Raw genomic sequence first — 18,844 nt, 5'->3', positions numbered from 1 at the left:
AAGCCAACTTTACTTTCTTTTTTCATACTTGCTTCTGTATTACCAGATGGGAAATTAGGCTTAAATAGTGGGCCCTCTTCTTCTTTTTCAAAAAACTATTGAGCAATGTTTTTTCTTTTTTAATTGGAGGATGATTACTTTACAATATTGTGATGGTTTCTGCCATACATCGACATGAATCAGCCACGGGTGCACAGGTGTCCCCCCGATCCTGAACCTCCCCTCCCACCTTCCTCCCCACACCATCCCTCTGAGTTGTCCCAGAGCACCAGCTTTGAGTGTCCTGCTTCATGCATCAAACTTGCGCTGGTCATATGTAAAGTACATATGACAATATACATGTTTCAATGCTCTTCTCTCAGATGATCACACCCTCGCCCTCTCCCCCAGAGTCCAAAAGTCTGTTCTTTACATCTGCGTCTCTTTTGCTGCCTTGCACGTAGGATTGTTCTCTGTCTTTCTAAATTCCATATTTATGCATTAATATACTGTATTGGTGTTTCTCTTTCTGACTCACTTCACTCTGTATAACAGGCTCCAGTTTCATCCACCTCATTAGAACTGACTCAAATGTATTCTTTTTATAGTTGAGTAATATTCCACTGTGTATATGCACCACAATTTCCTTATCCATTCGTCTGCCGATGAACATCTAGGCTGCTTCCATGTCCCAGCCATTGTAAACAGTGCTGCAATGAACACTGGGGTACATATGTCTCTTTAAATTCTGGTTTCCTCAGTGTGTATGCTCAGCAGTGGGACTGCTGGGTCTTATGGAAGTTCTGTTTCCAGGCAAAAAACTATTAAGCAATGCCCTGTGATGAATGAGTCTCACTCAAGAGACAGGTGTGGTGTGTTTTGCAAAAAGGAATAAAATATTTTGCAATGGAAACTCATTTTCTAAATCTGTATTACTGCTATTGCTGCTGCTGCTGAAACAAGGAAGCTACAGGTAGGCTATTTGTAATTTCATGGCCACGACCCTTTCACAAGTCAATACAGACTATTCAATATATTACAGAATTTCTTTCCCAGCCTTCTGGACATTTATTGAGAGGGATAAAGAAAAACAATATTCAGATTTCTGGAAAAAATATAGGAGAAAAGGAAAATCACTATAGGACTTATACAAAAGAAACACACTAACTTTTCTCTCACACTAGAATGCTGAACATAGTATGTGCCTTATAAGATATCAGATCCACCCCATTAGAAAACTTTTTGAATATGTATACTTTTTGAAGGGCTTTCCTGGTGGCTCAGACGGTAAAGAATCTGCCTGCAATGCAGGAGATCCGGGTTCAATCTCTGGACTGAGATCTCCCAGAGAAGGGAATAGCTACTCACTCCAGTATCCTTGCCTGGAGAATCCCATGGACAGAGGAGCCTGGAGGACTACAGTCCATGGAGTTGCAAAGAGTCCGACATGACTGAGCGACTTTCATTATACTATGCTACTACTATACTTTTTGGACCTATGAGTATGCCTACTATGAGCATGCCTACATTTATTCACATACACATGCACACACATTATCAACTCATTTTTCAATGGGAGCCTGACAGTCCAGTGAGACTGTCAGTTACCTCACAGGCAACCCTAGGATTCCTCAGGGCCACTAGTCTATAAGCACAGTGAGTCTAGCAAGAATTTCCTAGAAACTCCACAATAGACCAAATCCAGCCCCAAGGGTAGATGGATCTTGGTCACCTTCGTAGAACCTTCCTCAGGCAAGTGGAACCACCACAAAAAAGAGAGGCAGATTTCCACCCCTAGAATTGCAGATTGCAAGCAATTGACCTTAAAGAAAGCTTCTCCCAGGGATGCTAAGAGCCCTCCAAACCCCATGTGGCCCCCCCCAAGTACCCAGGTACCCCAGGTGCTCTTAGGAAGGACATCTCCCCTGAGAGCCAGAATCCAGCCCAGGTCACCTCGCCTCCCAGCCCAGCAAATGCACAGCCTTTCAGGAATTCTCCCCAACCAGAAGGTACTAGTAGTCGCTTCAGTCGCTTCCAACTCTGCAACCCCGTGGACTCCACCAGGCTCCTCTGTCCATGGGATTCTCCAGGAAAGAATACTGGAGTGGGTTGCTGTTTCCTTTTCCAGGGACTCTTCCTGACCTTGGAATCAAACCCGAGGCTTACCTCTCCTGCACTGGCGGTGGATTCTTTACCACTGAGCCACCAGGGAAGACAGCCAGAGGTTTGGGGCACAGTAAGAGAAAAAGAGAACAAACTTTGCCCGTGTCCCTTTGTCCTATTTCTAATCACCTCTGTACTCAGCTTTGCTCCACGGGAAGCTAACAAGGCCCGTTTGTGAGTAATGAAGACACAGATTCTCACCTCAGACTGAGCAGATTCAAATTTGACCAGCGTTGCTGCAAGTTCACTCCGGGCAGCCTCAGCCACATTCCGATAGTGGTTTAACTGCTCCCGAGTGACCGGGGCTTCCAAGAGATGATCATAAGCTTCCTGATAGGGTTCCCCAAAAAGACAAAATACACAGAAGAGAGTTAAACAATCTTTTCCGTGCAGCTGTGCAAAGCAAGATTAGTACAGAAGCATTCTTTGTTATCCAAATATGTTGAAAAGGCTGCTCAGAGAAGGGTTTGGTTCAGATTATTTCATTCTCCTTCTCAAAATTCTAACTGAGGGGGGAGGCAGCCTGGGAACAAATGATAGGGACCCCCAGGAATGAATGATAGCTCCCCCCAGATAGTAGCGGGCATTGGCATTTAAGAGTTGGCCTTTGCCAGGATTTCCCTGGTGGTCCAATGGTCAAGACTGTGCTTTCACTGCAGGGGGCACAAGTTCAATCCCTAGTTGGGGAACTAAGATCCCACAAGCTGTGTGAAGAGTTGGTCTTTGCCATTTTACAGAGTTTTCCTTCCACCCTACTCCAGTGCTATTTGACCTCTGACCAGAACAGATAGAACTGACAAAGAGCCACCAGATGTTAACCTTGAGGCAGTTTTCATAGTTCTTTTGTTTCCAGACTATGAAGATAATCAACTCATCTCTGGGCTGTTGAATAAAGTGTTTATCAACAAGACCATGTGATTTAAGTGTAGAAGTCTGTCTCCCTCATAATTACCCACAATGCCATCTACTTTCAATCTCATCACCTGTCTTGGGATCATGAAGCTGACTCAGACAAATGCCTGAGGCCAGAGACAGTGGTGGTACCTGGAGATCTTCTCCACCCAGAAGGGAAGAGCTCCCAGCTCCACTGATGGCTGCCAGTGCAAAAATAGGGATCTCAGCATGGCTTGATTATTCTAATTTTTCAAGACAAGTCCTACATCCAGACTTTTAAAAAATTTTATTTATTTATTTTTGGCTGTGCTGGGTCTTTGTTATAGCAAGCAGGGGCTATTCTCTGGTTGCAGTGCCTAGGTTTCTCATTGCAGTGGCTTCTCTTGTTGCAGACCAAGAGTTCTAGGGCACAGGGGCTGCAGTAGTTGCGGTTCCCAGGCTCTAGAGCACAGGCTTAATATGTGTGGCACACAGGCTTAGCTGCTTCGCAGCACGTGGGATCTTCCAGGACCAGGGATTGAACCCGTGTCTCCCGCGTTGGCAGGCAGATTCTTTACCACTGAGCCACCAGGGAAGTCCTATCCAGACTTGCTGAAGTAATAAAACAAAGTCCCAGATTTTGCAACTGGGCAACTAATTTAAATGTTTAAAAAAAAATACAATCCCAATAAACACATCTGCAGAAGAGATTTGATGGGTTTGGACTGTAGGTCTGCATCTGTAACCTCTGGTTCTGTTCCTGTCCTGCTTGTGCCATAACATCTGCCTCCTGCAAGAATTATTCTCGAGTTTGGACAGACACCCACTTCTATGAAGTTTCCAGGGCTTGTGGTCTTTGTGAAAGACATACAGGAAAGCCATTCATTTTTGAAGGAATATGAAAGAGGTCATATAAAGGAGGGCTTCCTTGGAATATCTAGGGTCCTCAGGGGCCACATCAGTAAAACCTGCTAATGACTCTGCCTGGCTACGGAACTGCTGAAGACTACTGTTTGGAAATACTCATGAACGCAAAAGTCATCTTAAAGCCCTGAATTTCATAACAAGCGTTGTCATGACTAGTGTGTTTCAATGCACAAGATGCCAAACAAAACCTTCAGTGCACTTAGTAACAGGCAGTGTTTGCCAATCACAACACACCCAAGAAGATGGTAGGTATATACTCCTGGGGTGAAAGCATAAAGTGTTTAACTGCATCTATGAAGAGAACCACATCCTGTCAGCCTCACTCAGTATTCAGATGGAATTTCTCCACGCCAACCACTCCAGCCATGTTTCCAAAACAGGACATGTGAGGACCTAGGTCACTCACAAGATGTTGGAACTATAGCATGCCTGGCACACCATTTTCTAAAATTCCTTAGGGAAATAAGTTTCTCAATGACGACGATTATTTCTTTCATTGACAAACATGATTTTTTTAGGATGTTACATAGTCATATTACAATTTTATATCTCTTTCTCATGAAAAATATTGTGTCTGTTGGCCATAATAGTAAGAGCCCCTGAGACCTTTATTTGAAGAGATTACAATGAAACGCAGAGTACCACCAGAAACATTAGCATCTTCACACGCTCATGGGCAAAAGAAACTACACATTAAGATATTATTACCTCTAACACTGGAGCAGGGCCTCCAGGAGGAAGACTCTTGATTACTGAGTTTAGAAGACAGTTGTCCTTTAGTTGCTAAATTGTGTCTGACTCTTTTGTGACCCCATGGATTGTAACCTTCCAGGCTCTTTTGTCCATGGGATTTCCCAGACAAGAATACTGGAGTGGGTTGCCATTTCCTCCTCCAGGGGATCTCTCCAACCCAGAGATCAAGCCTGCAGATCCTGCATTGGCAGGAGGGTTCTTTATCACCGAGCCACCTGGGAAGCCCTTAGAAGACAGTTGCTGGGTCTAAATCACCTTTCAAAGTCCAGCAGACTTGAGACTGTTTATCAGCAAACGTTTACGAAAAGCCTATGCTGGGTCAGACACTGAGCTTACCTAGGGAGTATTCCACAGAAATCATTCCCTCAAGACACTCAGAGGTAGCTTGAAATGAGAAGAAATGCACAGCAGCATGAGAGGATTACAAGGATAAGGAAAAACAATATGAAAACTCAAAGAAGAACACATGAATTTATTTATGCCTACTCATTTCCTCTTAGCCCTTCCTTCTCTGTCCCATAGACCTTTATGTAGTGTTCTTTACGTTTAGCCTGAGTTTCTCCTCTTTTTTAAAATTTTTTTACTGAAGGATAATTGCTTTGCAGAATTTTGTTGTTTTCTGTCAAACCTCAACATGGATCAGCCATAGGTATACATATATCCTCTCCCTTTTGAAACTCCCTCTCATCTCCCTCCCCATCCCAACCCTCTAGGCTATCTATTTTGCATATGCTAATGTAAGTTTCCATGTTACTCTTTCCATACATCTCACCCTCTCCTCCCCTCTCCCCATGTCCATAAGTCTATTCTCTATGTCTGTTTCTCCATTGCTGCCCCGTAAATAAATTCTTCAGAACCACTTTTCTAGATTCCATATATGTGCATTAGAAGAGGATATTTATCTTTCTCTTTCTGACTCACTTCACTCTGTATAATAGGTTCTAGATTCATCCACCTCAACAGAACGGACTCAAATGTGTTCTTTTTTATGGCTGGGAAATATTCCATGGTGTATATGTACCAAACTTCTTTATCCATTCATCTGTCAATGAGCATCTAGGTTGCTTCCATGTTCTAGCCATCGTGAATAGCGCTGCAATGAACAGTGGGATACATGGGTCTTTTTCAACCCTGGTTTCCTCAGGGTATATGCCTAGGAATGCGATGGCTGGGTTATATGGTGGTTTTTTCCAGTAGTCATGTATGGATGTGAGAGTTGGACTATAAAGAAAGTTGAGCACCAAAAAATTGATGCTTTTGAACTGTGGTGTTGGAGAAGACTCTTGAGAGTCCCTTGGACTGCAAAGAGATCCAACCAGTCCATCCTAAAGGAGATCAGTCCTGGGTGTTCATTGGAAGGACTGGTGCTGAAGCTGAAACTTCAATACTTTGGCCACCTGATGTGAAGAACTGACTCATTGGAAAAGACCCTGATGCTGGGAAAGATTGAAGGCAAGAGAAGAAGGGGACAACAGACGATGAGATGGCTGGATGGCATCACGACTCAATGTACATGAGTTTGAGTAAACTCTGGGAGTTGGTGATGGACAGGGAGGCCTGGCGTGCTGCAATCCATGGGATCGCAAAGAGTCAGACACAACTGAGCTACCGAAGTGAACTGAACTGAATGGTGGTTTTATTCCTAGTTTTTTAAGGAATCTCCATAACGCCTTCCATAGTGGCTGTATCAGTTTACATTCCCACCAACAGTGCAAGAGCGCCCCCTTTTCTCCACACCCTCTCCAGCATTTATTGTTTGTAGACTTTTTGAGGATGGCCATTCTGACCGGTGTGAGGTGATATCTCATTGTAGTTTTGATTTACATTTCTCTAATAATGAGCGATGTTGAGTATCTTTTCATGTGTTTGTTAGCCATCTGTATGCCTTCTTTAGAGAAATGTCTGTTTAGGTCTTTTCCCTACTTTTTGATTAGGTTGTTTGTTTTCCTGGTATTGAGTTGTATGAGCTGCTTGTATATTCTGGAAACTAATCTTCTGTCAGTTGTTTCATTTGCTATTATTTTCTCCCATTCTGAGGGTTGTCTTTTCACCTTGCTTATAGTTTCCTTTGCTGTGCACTGAGTTTCTCCTTTGACCTAAGTTGTTTTAAGCGCTTCACTGTGTTTGTGGCTTTCTGTTCTCAGAATTTGTTATGATGTCTGTTTTATCACACTATGCTCAGACAACCCATCTTCATTCTGGGCTGACATCCACAGGTACATCAGTGGAATGGACCAGTCTCCATTCAGAACTGGGTCCATTCAAACTGGAAGACTGCCCTTCTTAGACCAGCCATGACACATTTTCACCATCTTCCTGGTCTCGATTATTTCTACTTCAGGGAATTCATCAAGGTTTTTGTTAATGTTCAGTTTTATGAACATCCAGTGGGTGGTTAAAAAGAAGATACAGGATTTCCCTGGTGGTCCAATGGTTAACACTCCACGTTTCCAATGCAGGACGCACGAGTTCAATCTCTCATTGGGGAACTAAGATCCCACAGGTTATGGGACAGGGCCAAAATAAATAGATAAATAAAATAAAAAGAAGGTATATTCTCGTAGTTACAAATGGAGAAAACAAGCTTATGGTTACCAGGGGGTAAGGTGTGGGGGGATAAATTGGGAGATTGGAATTGACATATACATACTACTATATGTATGAAATAGATAACAACCTACTGTATCATACTCTATAATGACCTATATGAGCAAAGACTCTAAAAAGAGTTGATACATGTATATGTTTAACTGATTCACTTGGCTCTACAGCAGAAACTAACAGAACATTGTAAATCAACTACGCTTAAATAAAATTTTTTCAAGTACTACAAAAAATAAAAAGGAGGTATAGTCTCTATCTTTGGAGCTTCAAGTTCAATATGTATTAATTCGTTCTACTTTGCTCATCATTTTTAATCAGGCATTTCTAGTCTTATCTATTTCTATCCTTTTACTTGATCATGGCTCGAGAAAAGTGAGTTAGAGGCTCTTATTGCTACTGTAATTCTCTGTCACCTTGTAGCACTTGTTTTCTTGCTTAATGGAAACTAGTACTGTTTGACTTGCTACAAAGATTCAGAAATTGCATATAGTTGTTGTAAATTATACCACGTAGCACCATAATGTGCCATTATCTATCTCACTTAACTGTTTCTGCTCATAATTCAGCCCTTTCTGGTACTGAGATCATGATCCCGAATTTCTTTTTGTTTGTATCTGACTATACATACCTCTGTTCCGGCTTTTAATTTTCAACCTTTCTGTATCACTTCGTCTCAGATGTAAAGAAAGCTGGTTAAGCCCTCTGGATACCTTCTCAATCACAGTATATCTATTAAAATTTAAATGTAAACACTATGACCCAGCAGTTCTACCTCTTAATTATCTCCCCTTGAAAAATAATCATATATGTGCATAACAGTAGGTCTTAGGATGCTTATCACACCATTATCGGTTATCGGTAATAACAAAAAAGAGAGGAGGGGTGAAACATACAAATTCCCATCAACAAGGCAATTGTTGAAAAAGGCACTCCTATACTATGAATACTAGGCAATAAGCAGTAGGCAACTCCCCTGTATGTTTGCGCATAAGCATATCTCCAAGATACACCACTGGAAAAAAGTAAGAAACTATAGATCCATAGTTTGACACTTTTTTTTTTTTTTCATAAAACAGACAAGGAGGGAAAGTACTGTCTTTTCTGCAAATATATTTAGAGAAGAAAAAAAGGTCTGAAGGAACACACATCAGCTATATAACAATCCTTATCTCTGAGGCTGACAGTAGTATTGGAGCTGGGGAGGGGAATGGCTTTGGTTTTTTTTCAAGAAGGTATATTTATGCATTAATTACACAATTAAACATAATTAAAAGAAAAGAAAATTACTGGGAAGAAATGTTACTAAGGTTATCTTTCAGTCATAGAACCACATTTATTTTCTTCTTTATTACATTTTTATATTTCCTAGGTCTTTTACAGTGACTGTGCATTAATTTCATAATCAGAGTAAATATCTCCCCCTTAAATGAGGGGAAAAAAAAGGAACAAGGACAAGAATGCACAAAAATCACAAATTCTGCCATGCAGTGTCTTTAAGGAGAACACTGGGACAAAGAAACACCAGTAGCATAGGGATGGAAATGTTCATGAGGCCAGACACCTCAGGGTTTTGCTCTTTTAATTAAGCTTCCCTAGAGTTAATAAAATTTTTGGAAAATTTTTCTATCAATATTAAATAATCTTCACTTTAACAAAAAAACTAATTTTACCCTAATTTCAAAGTGGCAAGATTAAAACTCACCCATTTGTCCTCATATGAGGACACTCTAAGTTATTAGGTCTCCCAGCCAATCCAAGAAGCAATTTCACATTAATTTTAGAAAGCCAACTACCTCTGATTTGATTCAGCTACTGATATTATGATAATGATTGAAATTGCCTCGCAGGGTGGCTCATTGGCTTTTCAGAATAAAGGATGGTTTCAAAGCTCAAAGGCAAAAAGAAGAGATCAGCTTATTCATAACTTGGTACACAATGTGTCCAATTATCCGGCCTGAGGACAATGCCTTGGGCCAGTCTTGCTTCTACGGTACTTAGTTGTCTTATTTTCCCATGGACAGGGAAAGAAAAGAGAGAGTGAAGAAAATCACTGCCTACCTCTGACACACAAAAGTACCTAAATCCATTCCTATCTTTCCATCTCATAACCAGTCTCCTCTTTGTTCCAGCATTATTCCATACCACAGTGCACAACTGTGTCACTGAGGCACTTTCACAGGGGAATGCTTCCTTGGTCTCTCTTTTTCTATCACCTTCCCTCTCTCGCCCCTTCTCTCTTCTAGCCTCCAGGGCTGCCCCAGTGAGCAATCCTCGCTAAGACTCTCTCCCCTACTCTCCAACTTCTTCCCCTCACGTCGTTTCTTCCCTAATTTACGATGAGTAACTTAAGTACCGCAAACTGTATTTAAGGGCTTCCCTGGTGGTTCAGCAGTAAAGAATACACCTGCCAATGCAGGAGACACGGGTTCGATCTCTGCGTCCAGAAGCTCCCCTGGAGAAGGAAATGGCAACCCACTGCCCACTCTTCTTGCCTGAAAAATCCCATAGGCAGAGAAGCCTGGCAGGCTACAGTCCACGGGGTCACAAAAGAGTCAGACTCGGCTTAGGGACTAAACATCATCAACAAACTGCATTTCTCCAACCAACGCCAGTTCTGACTACTTATCAGTTCTTCTCCAGATTGTGAAGGACTTTCCTGCTGTTCTTTCTTACATCTGCATTTGGTTTCTGGGTTTTCCTAAGTGCTTGCCAGGGACAGTGTGATGGGTATGGAATTCGGGAAATAAATCTGTGTGTCGTCATCTTAGCAGTTGTGGAAGAAATTTTGGAGAAAGACATACCTGCATTAATTCAAGCTTTGTGGAAAAGCTGATCTATTATTTTGACACTGTTCTCTAATCACATTTTTCTTGGGTGTCATTTAAAAACCCTTCTAACTCAATATCTTTATTGAAAAGAATACAGTATTCCAAAACGTTCTTAATACAATAGCTCCACTAAAAGAAACTGAATCATATTTTCATGGAGGGGAAGGACTGCAGTTTGGAAAACTTAGATGCCAAACTTTTTGAGGGTTTGCTTCAAATACTAATCCTGATGTAACTCTAACAAGTATTAAATATGTAATTATATATAGTAGATAAGTATCATATGATACATATCTAATATTCACTGACCCAGGAACTATCCCCATTCAGTTTTCACAACAGCCCTATGAGTAGAGACTGTTCTTATACCCTCATCTGAAAACGAGGCAATTAAGGGCTAAAAAGGCAATTCCTTTTTCAAACAGCAAACAACTGGTAGTAGATGTGAAAGCAGTAATTGCTTTTCTGTGCTATTTAGTTTAAAAGTTATGTTTAAAGGACATTTAATGAATGTGCATATGAAATGTTCCTGACACTGCAGGAGGCACTTCAGCATATACCCCAGAACACACAATTCTACTTGTAATTCTACATGAATGTTCATGGTTCACAGTGTCCATCAATATAGGAAGTGGTCAACAATAGTACATCCATAAGATGGGAATCTAGAAAACAGTCAATAGAACTGAACTAAATCTATTTCAAGCAGCATGGATAGACCTCAAAAACATACTGTTTGTCAAATAAAGTAAATCAGAGAACAAAACTAATAGTATGATACCATTTATGTTTTAAAAATACATGTTATTTTAAATTGGCTTAAAGAATAAAAAGCAATAAAAAGCGAAAAAAAAGGAAAATTTAAAAAGTGTTAAACAAAATAAAATATTTTCTATAGGTATAAGTATGAACACAAAAAGTATTTTTAATGATTTGGCGGACACTCACCAAATGTATTTAATAATTACCTCTGGAGAATGGAGGAAGGGGATTAAGATTAGCGGTAGTTGACAAAAGAAACTACAGCTTCATGTGTGATGTTCTCATTTTTAAAGGAAAAGTGGTTGCAATTGTAATATTAAAATTATTTCTTAATTAAGTAAAAGACAACTGAAAGCATGTTTAAAGAGTCCAATTCTGTACGTTCTCAGTTTTAACATCCTAATCTTTAGATTTAAGAAGCTGAATACCATGTAAATTCTTTATCGGCTGCAGAGGCAGTGGGAAACCCTGAACTTGAACCTGGGCTTGGACAAGACAGCAGAGGTAGAAAGAAGAATTACTGAATTTCCAGCAATGCTTGGAATGCATCTTTTATGCAAAAAGAAAGTTTTGACTACATCTTGGACAGGAAGTTCACCACAAAAATGAATGGAATAATACAATGTTATAGCCAAAATAGTATCTTCAAGGATTAAAACAAGAATTCAATGATTCTTTTTTTTTTTAAGAATTCAATGATTCTTAACATTTTTTATTAACTGTAAAAAGATCTCCAACTAACAAAGGACGAGTTAGAAAGAGAAAACAACCTAAATAACATATGCGTTGCACTACATCCCTGCTCTCTCTTCTGTGGTGACCCTTAGCTCTGCCCAGAGAAAATTCAGCAAAATGATGCTACTTCATCATCCCTAGCAGCATTTCTTCGGTTAAAAGGAAGCCACGACTTCCAGCATACACACTCCTGAAAGCAACCAAGTCTCCCCAGAGACAAATTTTGTAAAAAACAAGAAGACAGAGGGATACTTCAGCAACATGTAATCTCTCCAGGTTTCACCTTAGGAAGAAACCAAATAATTTTTAACCTCCCTGTAAGAATTCTTGCAAGGCAACAAAGCAAGATCTACAGTAAGTTTTTAGAAGGAATTTTACTCTCTTTTGTGTCTAGAATAAATCAGGTTACAGGCAGATTTCAAATCCAAAACTGCAATGTTTAGCAACTCTCACTACTTATCATGAAGATGACATGGATGTCCTCAGCCCGCTCTAGAGGACAGTCTAGAGTGGAAAGGCCCCTGTTTAGGAAGCCCTTCCTTTCTAAAGCTAGAACCCCCTAATCTCACCCTCTCTCCTCCCCAAGACCTGCATCACACCATCCCTAATGAACTCAGCAGGAGGCAGGTTGGGGAAGATCAAAGGAGGGGTGGAGACCACCAATAAAATCAACTAATGGACAATGTATTCACCTTCCTAGTAATCTTCTCACTCTTCTCATAGGTGCCATTTCAAAGTTGGTATTCCCTCCGGCAAATATTCAGAAGGACCTGACCAGTCAAAATTCCCATCTGACCATACCACTCTCTCCCAGCTATATAAAGACCCTGATGCTGGGAAAGATTGAAGGCAGGAGGAGAAGGAGACCAACAGAGGATGAGATGGTTGGATGGCATCACCAACTCAATGGACATGAGTTTGAGTAAACTCTGGGAGTTGATGATGGACAGGGAGGCCTGGGGTGCTGAGATTCATGGGGTCACAAAGAGTCGGACACGATTGAGCGACTGAACTGAACTGAACTGAAGCCATGGGAAGACCATAAAATAAAGGCTAGTCCCCATTCCACTAGCATCTCCTGTAATCTTTACAGTTTACCAGACGTCTAGATCTTAAAGAAAGACTTTAACTTCCATCCAAAATCTCAAGTTTATTTTCTACCAATGCCAAAACAAGAAAAACAAAAAAGGAAGTAACAAAATGGCAGGAAAGAAAGGTTAAAAGAGAGAACGAGTAAGAGGAAGCAAGTATCCTGGATGTACAATAAACCCTTTACATATGAAGGAGTTTCATTTTGCAATCACATTTGTTAAATCCAATTTATTCATACATCCAACAAAATTAGCCTAGGTACCTAACGAACACAATTGGCCATATAGTACTGTGAATAGGTTTACAACACTTTTCACACAAATAATACATTAAAAAAACAAACACAAAAAATAAATACCTTTAATCTTATAGTACAGTACCTTGAAAAGTACAGTGGTACCAGTGACATCACTTCTGCTTTTGCACTTGCTTTCAGACATCCTGGGCTTGAAACCCACTTGCAGAGGATGCACACATGTGACAATGTATGTAGGTGAACTAACTTACATGACTGGACATGCAAATGCATGTTCACATCTTTGGAAGTCCGTAACTTAAAGGTTTGCAGTAGGGGACTTACTGTTTACTGCTGGTACCGAGCACTTGTTAGGGATGGATCAGTTTACCTTGGCTCTTCCAAGTAGATCAACCTGAATCACACGATCTACCAGGACCGCAAGATAAAGCAAACAAGTTGCTCACTACCGGAAATCACAAATATCCAAACCCGTGGAACAACTGAACGGCATAATGTCAAGCCTTTGTTCAGTAAAAGCACTTCAGTAGCAGGGTCAAAACAATGGAGTCCAATTAGCCATCTCACCTGAGTTTTGATTTTTCAGGGATAATTCTGAAGTAGAGCAGAGTATGAATGAATGCTGCTGCTTCAGTGAACCCTCTGAATGTCATTTGACAACATCAACTTAGTTAATATCAGAAACACATTCCTGAGACCTCTTGTATTAAGACTTATCATCTGGACCCAGCCTCCAGCTGAGATCAGTAGAAGTATGTCCTATCAAGTGAGAATAGGGGCTTCCCTGGTGGCTCAGCTGGTAAAGAATCTGCCTGCAAGGCGGGAGACCTGGGTTTGATCCCAAGGTTGGGAAGATCCCCTGGAGAAGGGAACGGCTACCCACTCCAGTATTCTGGCCTGGAGAATTCCACGGACTGTATAGTCCATGGGGTCGCAAAGAGTCAGACACGACTGAGAGACTTTCATTATTGCTAAACAATGGTCCTGTTGGAACGAATATAGGTGGAATTTCACTCATCTCTTGTAAAAATGGAAAATAACAAGTCTCATATTTTTAAAATTAGCCATGCCAAGAGATCAGCCTAGAACAGATACAAGAGTTTCAGAAAAAAACTAGGAGGGAGAGGAGAGAGTTGACCAAGATATACTGGGGAAGAAAAGCCAGGAATTATTTATTCATCCACATTTTGTCAGATGAGAATAAATGTTTAAAACATCTGAAAAAAAAAATGCTTATCTTGAAGGAACCAAAATTACAATGCTCAATCGTTGTTAGGGTGAAGGTCCCCTCTTATCTAATTTGTTATTTTTCTCTATCTTGTTAGGAAAATATCTTGGTGAATAAATTAGCAATTGTTTCTCTAACTCATCCTGTCTTTAGAAGCTTGTAGCCACTTCCTTGTGTAACAGCTATACTTACATGCTACATGAACACTATGGGAAATTACATTAATCCACACTGTATAATATCACGCTGCAGCATCTTTAGTCTGTTACCTCATTGATATATGTCACTTACGTTCACTTATTTATCAGAAAACACTGAGATGTTTTGTCTTGCCTTTTTCTTCAGTTGTGACTGTAACTTAAAACATCATTTCCAAAATTAGCATAAATGTAGAATTTTTCTCTGAAACTCTTCAAACAGCTATTAGCCTCTCTCTGCTTATTTCCATTCTTGAAGTGGCTGTGATCACCTCACCAGAATGTAAACTCCGTGAGGGCATTATTATCTATAGCCACCAGGTAGTAAACACTCATCATGCTAGGTCTATTTTAAGCATGATTCAAATACAATGTCATTTAACCCCAAGTGCAACCATGTGAAGCTATTACAACTATCCACATTGCATAAAAAAGAATTTTGGTTCAAAGATAAGGCATTTGATATGAATCTCACAGCTGTGTTTTCTGGCTCTTCTCCTCCCCTCCCCTCCCCTCCCCTTCCTTCTCCTCTCCTCCCCCCTCCTTCCTGATCTCTTACTCTGGCTCACTCTACCCAGCCTGTTTTCAGTCTTTAAGTCCATGTCCCCTGAGCCTCCATCTAAATTAGTTTTCTGTGTTATTCACTCTCATGTTACCCAATACTTATCCTTCGTGTTATCACCAAATCAACTTATTTATTTGTATGATTTTTTCTTTCTTTAGCATATTATTTATTTATTTATTTTATGATTGCTTACTTAACATCTATAACCCCGCTAGACTATGAGGTCCAAAGAGGCAAGAAAATGCCTGTTTTGTTCACCACTGTGTCCCCAGTGACCGGGTGTCAGTAAAATCACAGAATGAATGAAGGAATGAATGAAATGGCACAGCCAGAATTCAAACCAAAGCCTATCTGACTCGCAAGCCCATACTGTTCATCACTATGTTATCATCACATATAGATATGCAATCATTTCTCCCTAAATTGAATTCTGTTCTGAACTTCGTTCAATACTGCTGGTCTGCAAGGCAACTCAGGTTGTTGTACTAAAGAGCTGCATTTCCAAAATTAATGATAAGTTCACAAAATTTAACTTTGATAAATTCATAAATCTCCTTCCAACCACTTTTTGGAAGATTCCTAGGAGGGAGGAATAAATTGGGAGATTGGGATTGACATATACAGACTACTATATATAAAATAGATAACTAATAAGGACCTACTGTATAGGACAGGGAACTCTATTCAATACTCTATAATGACCTATACGGGGAAAGTATAAAAAAAAAGTGTATATATGTATGATATAACTAATTCACTTTGCCGAACAGCACAAACTAACACATTGTCAATCAACTATATTTCAATAAAAAATAAAGTTAAAGAAGATTCCTTCTGCTTTCTACAAGTTCGTATATGCTGTACAGGTTGGGTCTAGTCAATTTAGAAGCTTATATTTTCATTTAATATAAAGTCCTCTGTGAAAAATTCTTAAAGAGATGGGAATACCAGACCACCTGACCTGCCTCCTGAGAAATCTGTATGTCCATCAGAAAGGAACAGTTAGAACTGGACATGAACTACAGACTGGTTCTAAATCGGGAAAGGAGTACGTCAAGGCTGTATGTTGTCACCCTGCTTATTTAACTTATATGCAGAGTACATCATGCGAAATGCCAGGCTGGATGAAGCACAAGCTGGAATCAAGATTGCTGGGAGAAATATCAATAACCTCAGGTATGCAGATGACACCACTTTTTATGGCAGAAAGTGAAGAAGAACTAAAGAGCCTCTTGATGAAAGTGAAAGGGGAGAGTAAAAAAGTTGGCTTAAAACTCAACATTCAGAAAACTAAGATCATGGCATCCTGTCCTACAACTTCATGGCAAATAGATGGAGAAACAGTGGAAACAGTGAAAGACTTTATTTTTGGGGGGTCCAAATCACTGCAGATGGTGACTGTAGCCATGAAATTAAAAGATGCTTGCCCCTTGGAAGAAAAGCTATGACCAACCTTGACAGCATGTTAAAAAGCTTTGCCAACAAAGGTCCATCTAGTCAGTTATGGTTTTTCCAGTAGTCATGTATGGATGTGAGAGTTGGACTGTGAAGAAAGCTGAGCCGAAGAATTGATGCTTTTGAACTGTGGTGTTGGAGAAGACTTTTGAGAGTCCCTGGGACTGCAAAGAGATCTAACCAGTCCATCCTAAAGGAAATCAGTCCTGAACATTCATTGGAAGGACTGATGCTGAAGCTGAAACTCCAATACATTGGCCACCTGATGCGAAGAACTGATTGGAAAGGACCCTGATGCTGGGAAAGGTTGAACACAGGAGGAGAAGGGGATGACAGAGGATAAGATGGTTGGATGGCATCACTAACTCAGTGGACATGAGTTTGAGCAAGCTCTGGGAGTTGGTGATGGACAGGGAAGTCTGGCATGCGGCAGTCCATGGGGTCGCAAAGAGTCGGACACGACTGAGTGACTTAACTGAAGTGAAAGTCCTTTGAATTTTTTTTAATCTGTTCACATTACAAAATAATGTCTTAGTTCAGAAAGCCACAGGCAAGTTAATTAATTTCAGGTCCTATTTTAAGTGACAACAATTTCTCAGCATTTATATTGGCTAGAGCTCCATGGGAGGTATTGGGTGTAGCTGTCAAGGCTCATAAAGAATGCAGATTTGGGAACATTGTCACATATGGAATAGCTTCCTTGAGTGGAATGGGGGAAACGAAAACCTCTGTTGACAAAGAGATGGGACATTTTATTCATCAGAATCTTATATATCTTTTCACATATTAATGATTCTAAACTTCTTCTCAAGTGGGGGTTTTTTCACTCTATTATCAAACACTTGATAAATTATCTTAAAGTGAAAATTTTTCCAAGATGTAATATTTCAGTTCCAAAGCTGAGTGGTGTACTTAAAACTTGTAACAAGTTGTCTATTCAAATTGGCTCCTGAGGAATATTTCCCTTAGAAGGAACTTGAAATACAGTTTAACCCATTTTCCAAAAGAGCAATTCTCTAGTGCAATAAAACTGTCATACGGAGATTTAAATTTTGCTGGACTTCAGTTCAATATTCATCATTTTATGTCAGCCTTTAAGAGAAGGAGCAAGTAATTTCAAGATAAAATTTTCTAAGCATGATTTACAATTGCCAAGTCATGGAAACACCTAAGTATCCATCAATGGATGAATGGATAAGGAAGAAAATGTGACATATTTATATCCATCTCTATCTCTAGATATAGTTATAACTAGGGGGCTTCCCTGGAATCTCAGCTTGTAAAGAATATGACTGCAATGCAGGAGACCCGAGTTTGACTCCTGGGTCAGGAAGGTCCTCTGGAGAAGGGATAGGCTACCTACTCCAATATTTTGGGGCTTCCCTGGTGGCTCAGATGGTAAAGAATCCACCTGCAATGCGGGAAACCTGGATTCGATCCCTGGGTTGGGAAGATCCCTTGGAGAAGGGAAAGGCTATCCACTCCAGTACTCTTGCTTGGAGAATTCCATGAACAGAGGAACCCAGCAGGCTACAATCCATGGGGTCGCAAAGAGTCTACACGACTGAGCAACTTTCACTACATTGGGTTGGCCAAAAAGTTCATTCAGGTTTTTCCTTAGATAGCACAGAAAACCAAACAAACTTTTTAGTCAATCTAATATACCTAAATATATCTATATCTAAAAATGAAATACTACCCAACCACAGAAAAAAAGAAAACTTTCAACAACATAAATGGACCTTGAGGGCATTATGCTAAGTGAAATAAGTCAGAGAAAGACAAACATTGTATGATCTCATATGTGGAATCTAAAACAAGCAAAAATCTCATTAAAAAGAGAGAGGTCAGAGTTACAGTTACCAGAGGAAGGGGGCGGGGGTTGTGTGGGGTGCGGGAATTGGATGAAGAAAATCAAAAAGTACAAACTTCCAGTTATAAGATAAATAAATACTGGTGCTATAATATACAACATAACGACTATAGTTAACACTGCTGTATGATATATTGAAAAGTCCTAAAAGTTCTCATCACAAGGAAAGAAACATTTTCTTTTTTTTTTTCTTTTGCATCTATATAAGATGATGAGTGTTAATTTAACTAAATTTATTGTGGCAATTACTTCACAATATATTTAAGTCAAGTCATTATGCTGTATGCCTTAAACTTACATAGTGCTGTATGTCAATTGTATCAGTAATATTGGGAAAAATATGTTCTATTATCTGTTTTATCTTTTGTGTTGCTTAACAATGCTCTCTATACAATGCTTCCACACACAGTTTCATCTCCCCACATGACCCCACTAACTTTTGTGGGTCCTATGGGTTTCCCAGGTGGCCCAATGGTAAAGAAACGGCCTGCCAATGCAGGACACACAGGAAACATGGGTTTGATACCTGGGTCGAGAAGATCCCCTGGGGGAAG

The 18,844-nt window shown here is 40.1% G+C and overlaps 1 protein-coding gene across 3 annotated transcripts in view; it reads right to left on the bottom strand.

The window, feature by feature from the left end:
- CCDC170 (coiled-coil domain containing 170) overlaps positions 1 to 18,844 on the bottom strand; it is an 88,595-nt gene that overhangs the window by 58,534 nt on the left and 11,217 nt on the right. For 2 of the 3 annotated variants that reach the window (XM_061130107.1, XM_061130108.1), the window contains exon 2: positions 2,344 to 2,472. In XM_061130107.1, coding sequence (XP_060986090.1) covers positions 2,344 to 2,472 — 129 coding nt within the window. Of the gene's footprint in view, positions 1 to 2,343; positions 2,473 to 5,031; positions 5,063 to 18,844 lie in introns of those variants that run through there. The other variant, XM_061130109.1, reaches the window with a different exon arrangement.

Source organism: Dama dama, chromosome 26 (genome assembly GCF_033118175.1).
Source record: "Dama dama isolate Ldn47 chromosome 26, ASM3311817v1, whole genome shotgun sequence".
NCBI classification, from domain to species: domain Eukaryota; kingdom Metazoa; phylum Chordata; class Mammalia; order Artiodactyla; family Cervidae; genus Dama; species Dama dama.
This window is presented reverse-complemented; position numbering and strand designations above follow the sequence as displayed.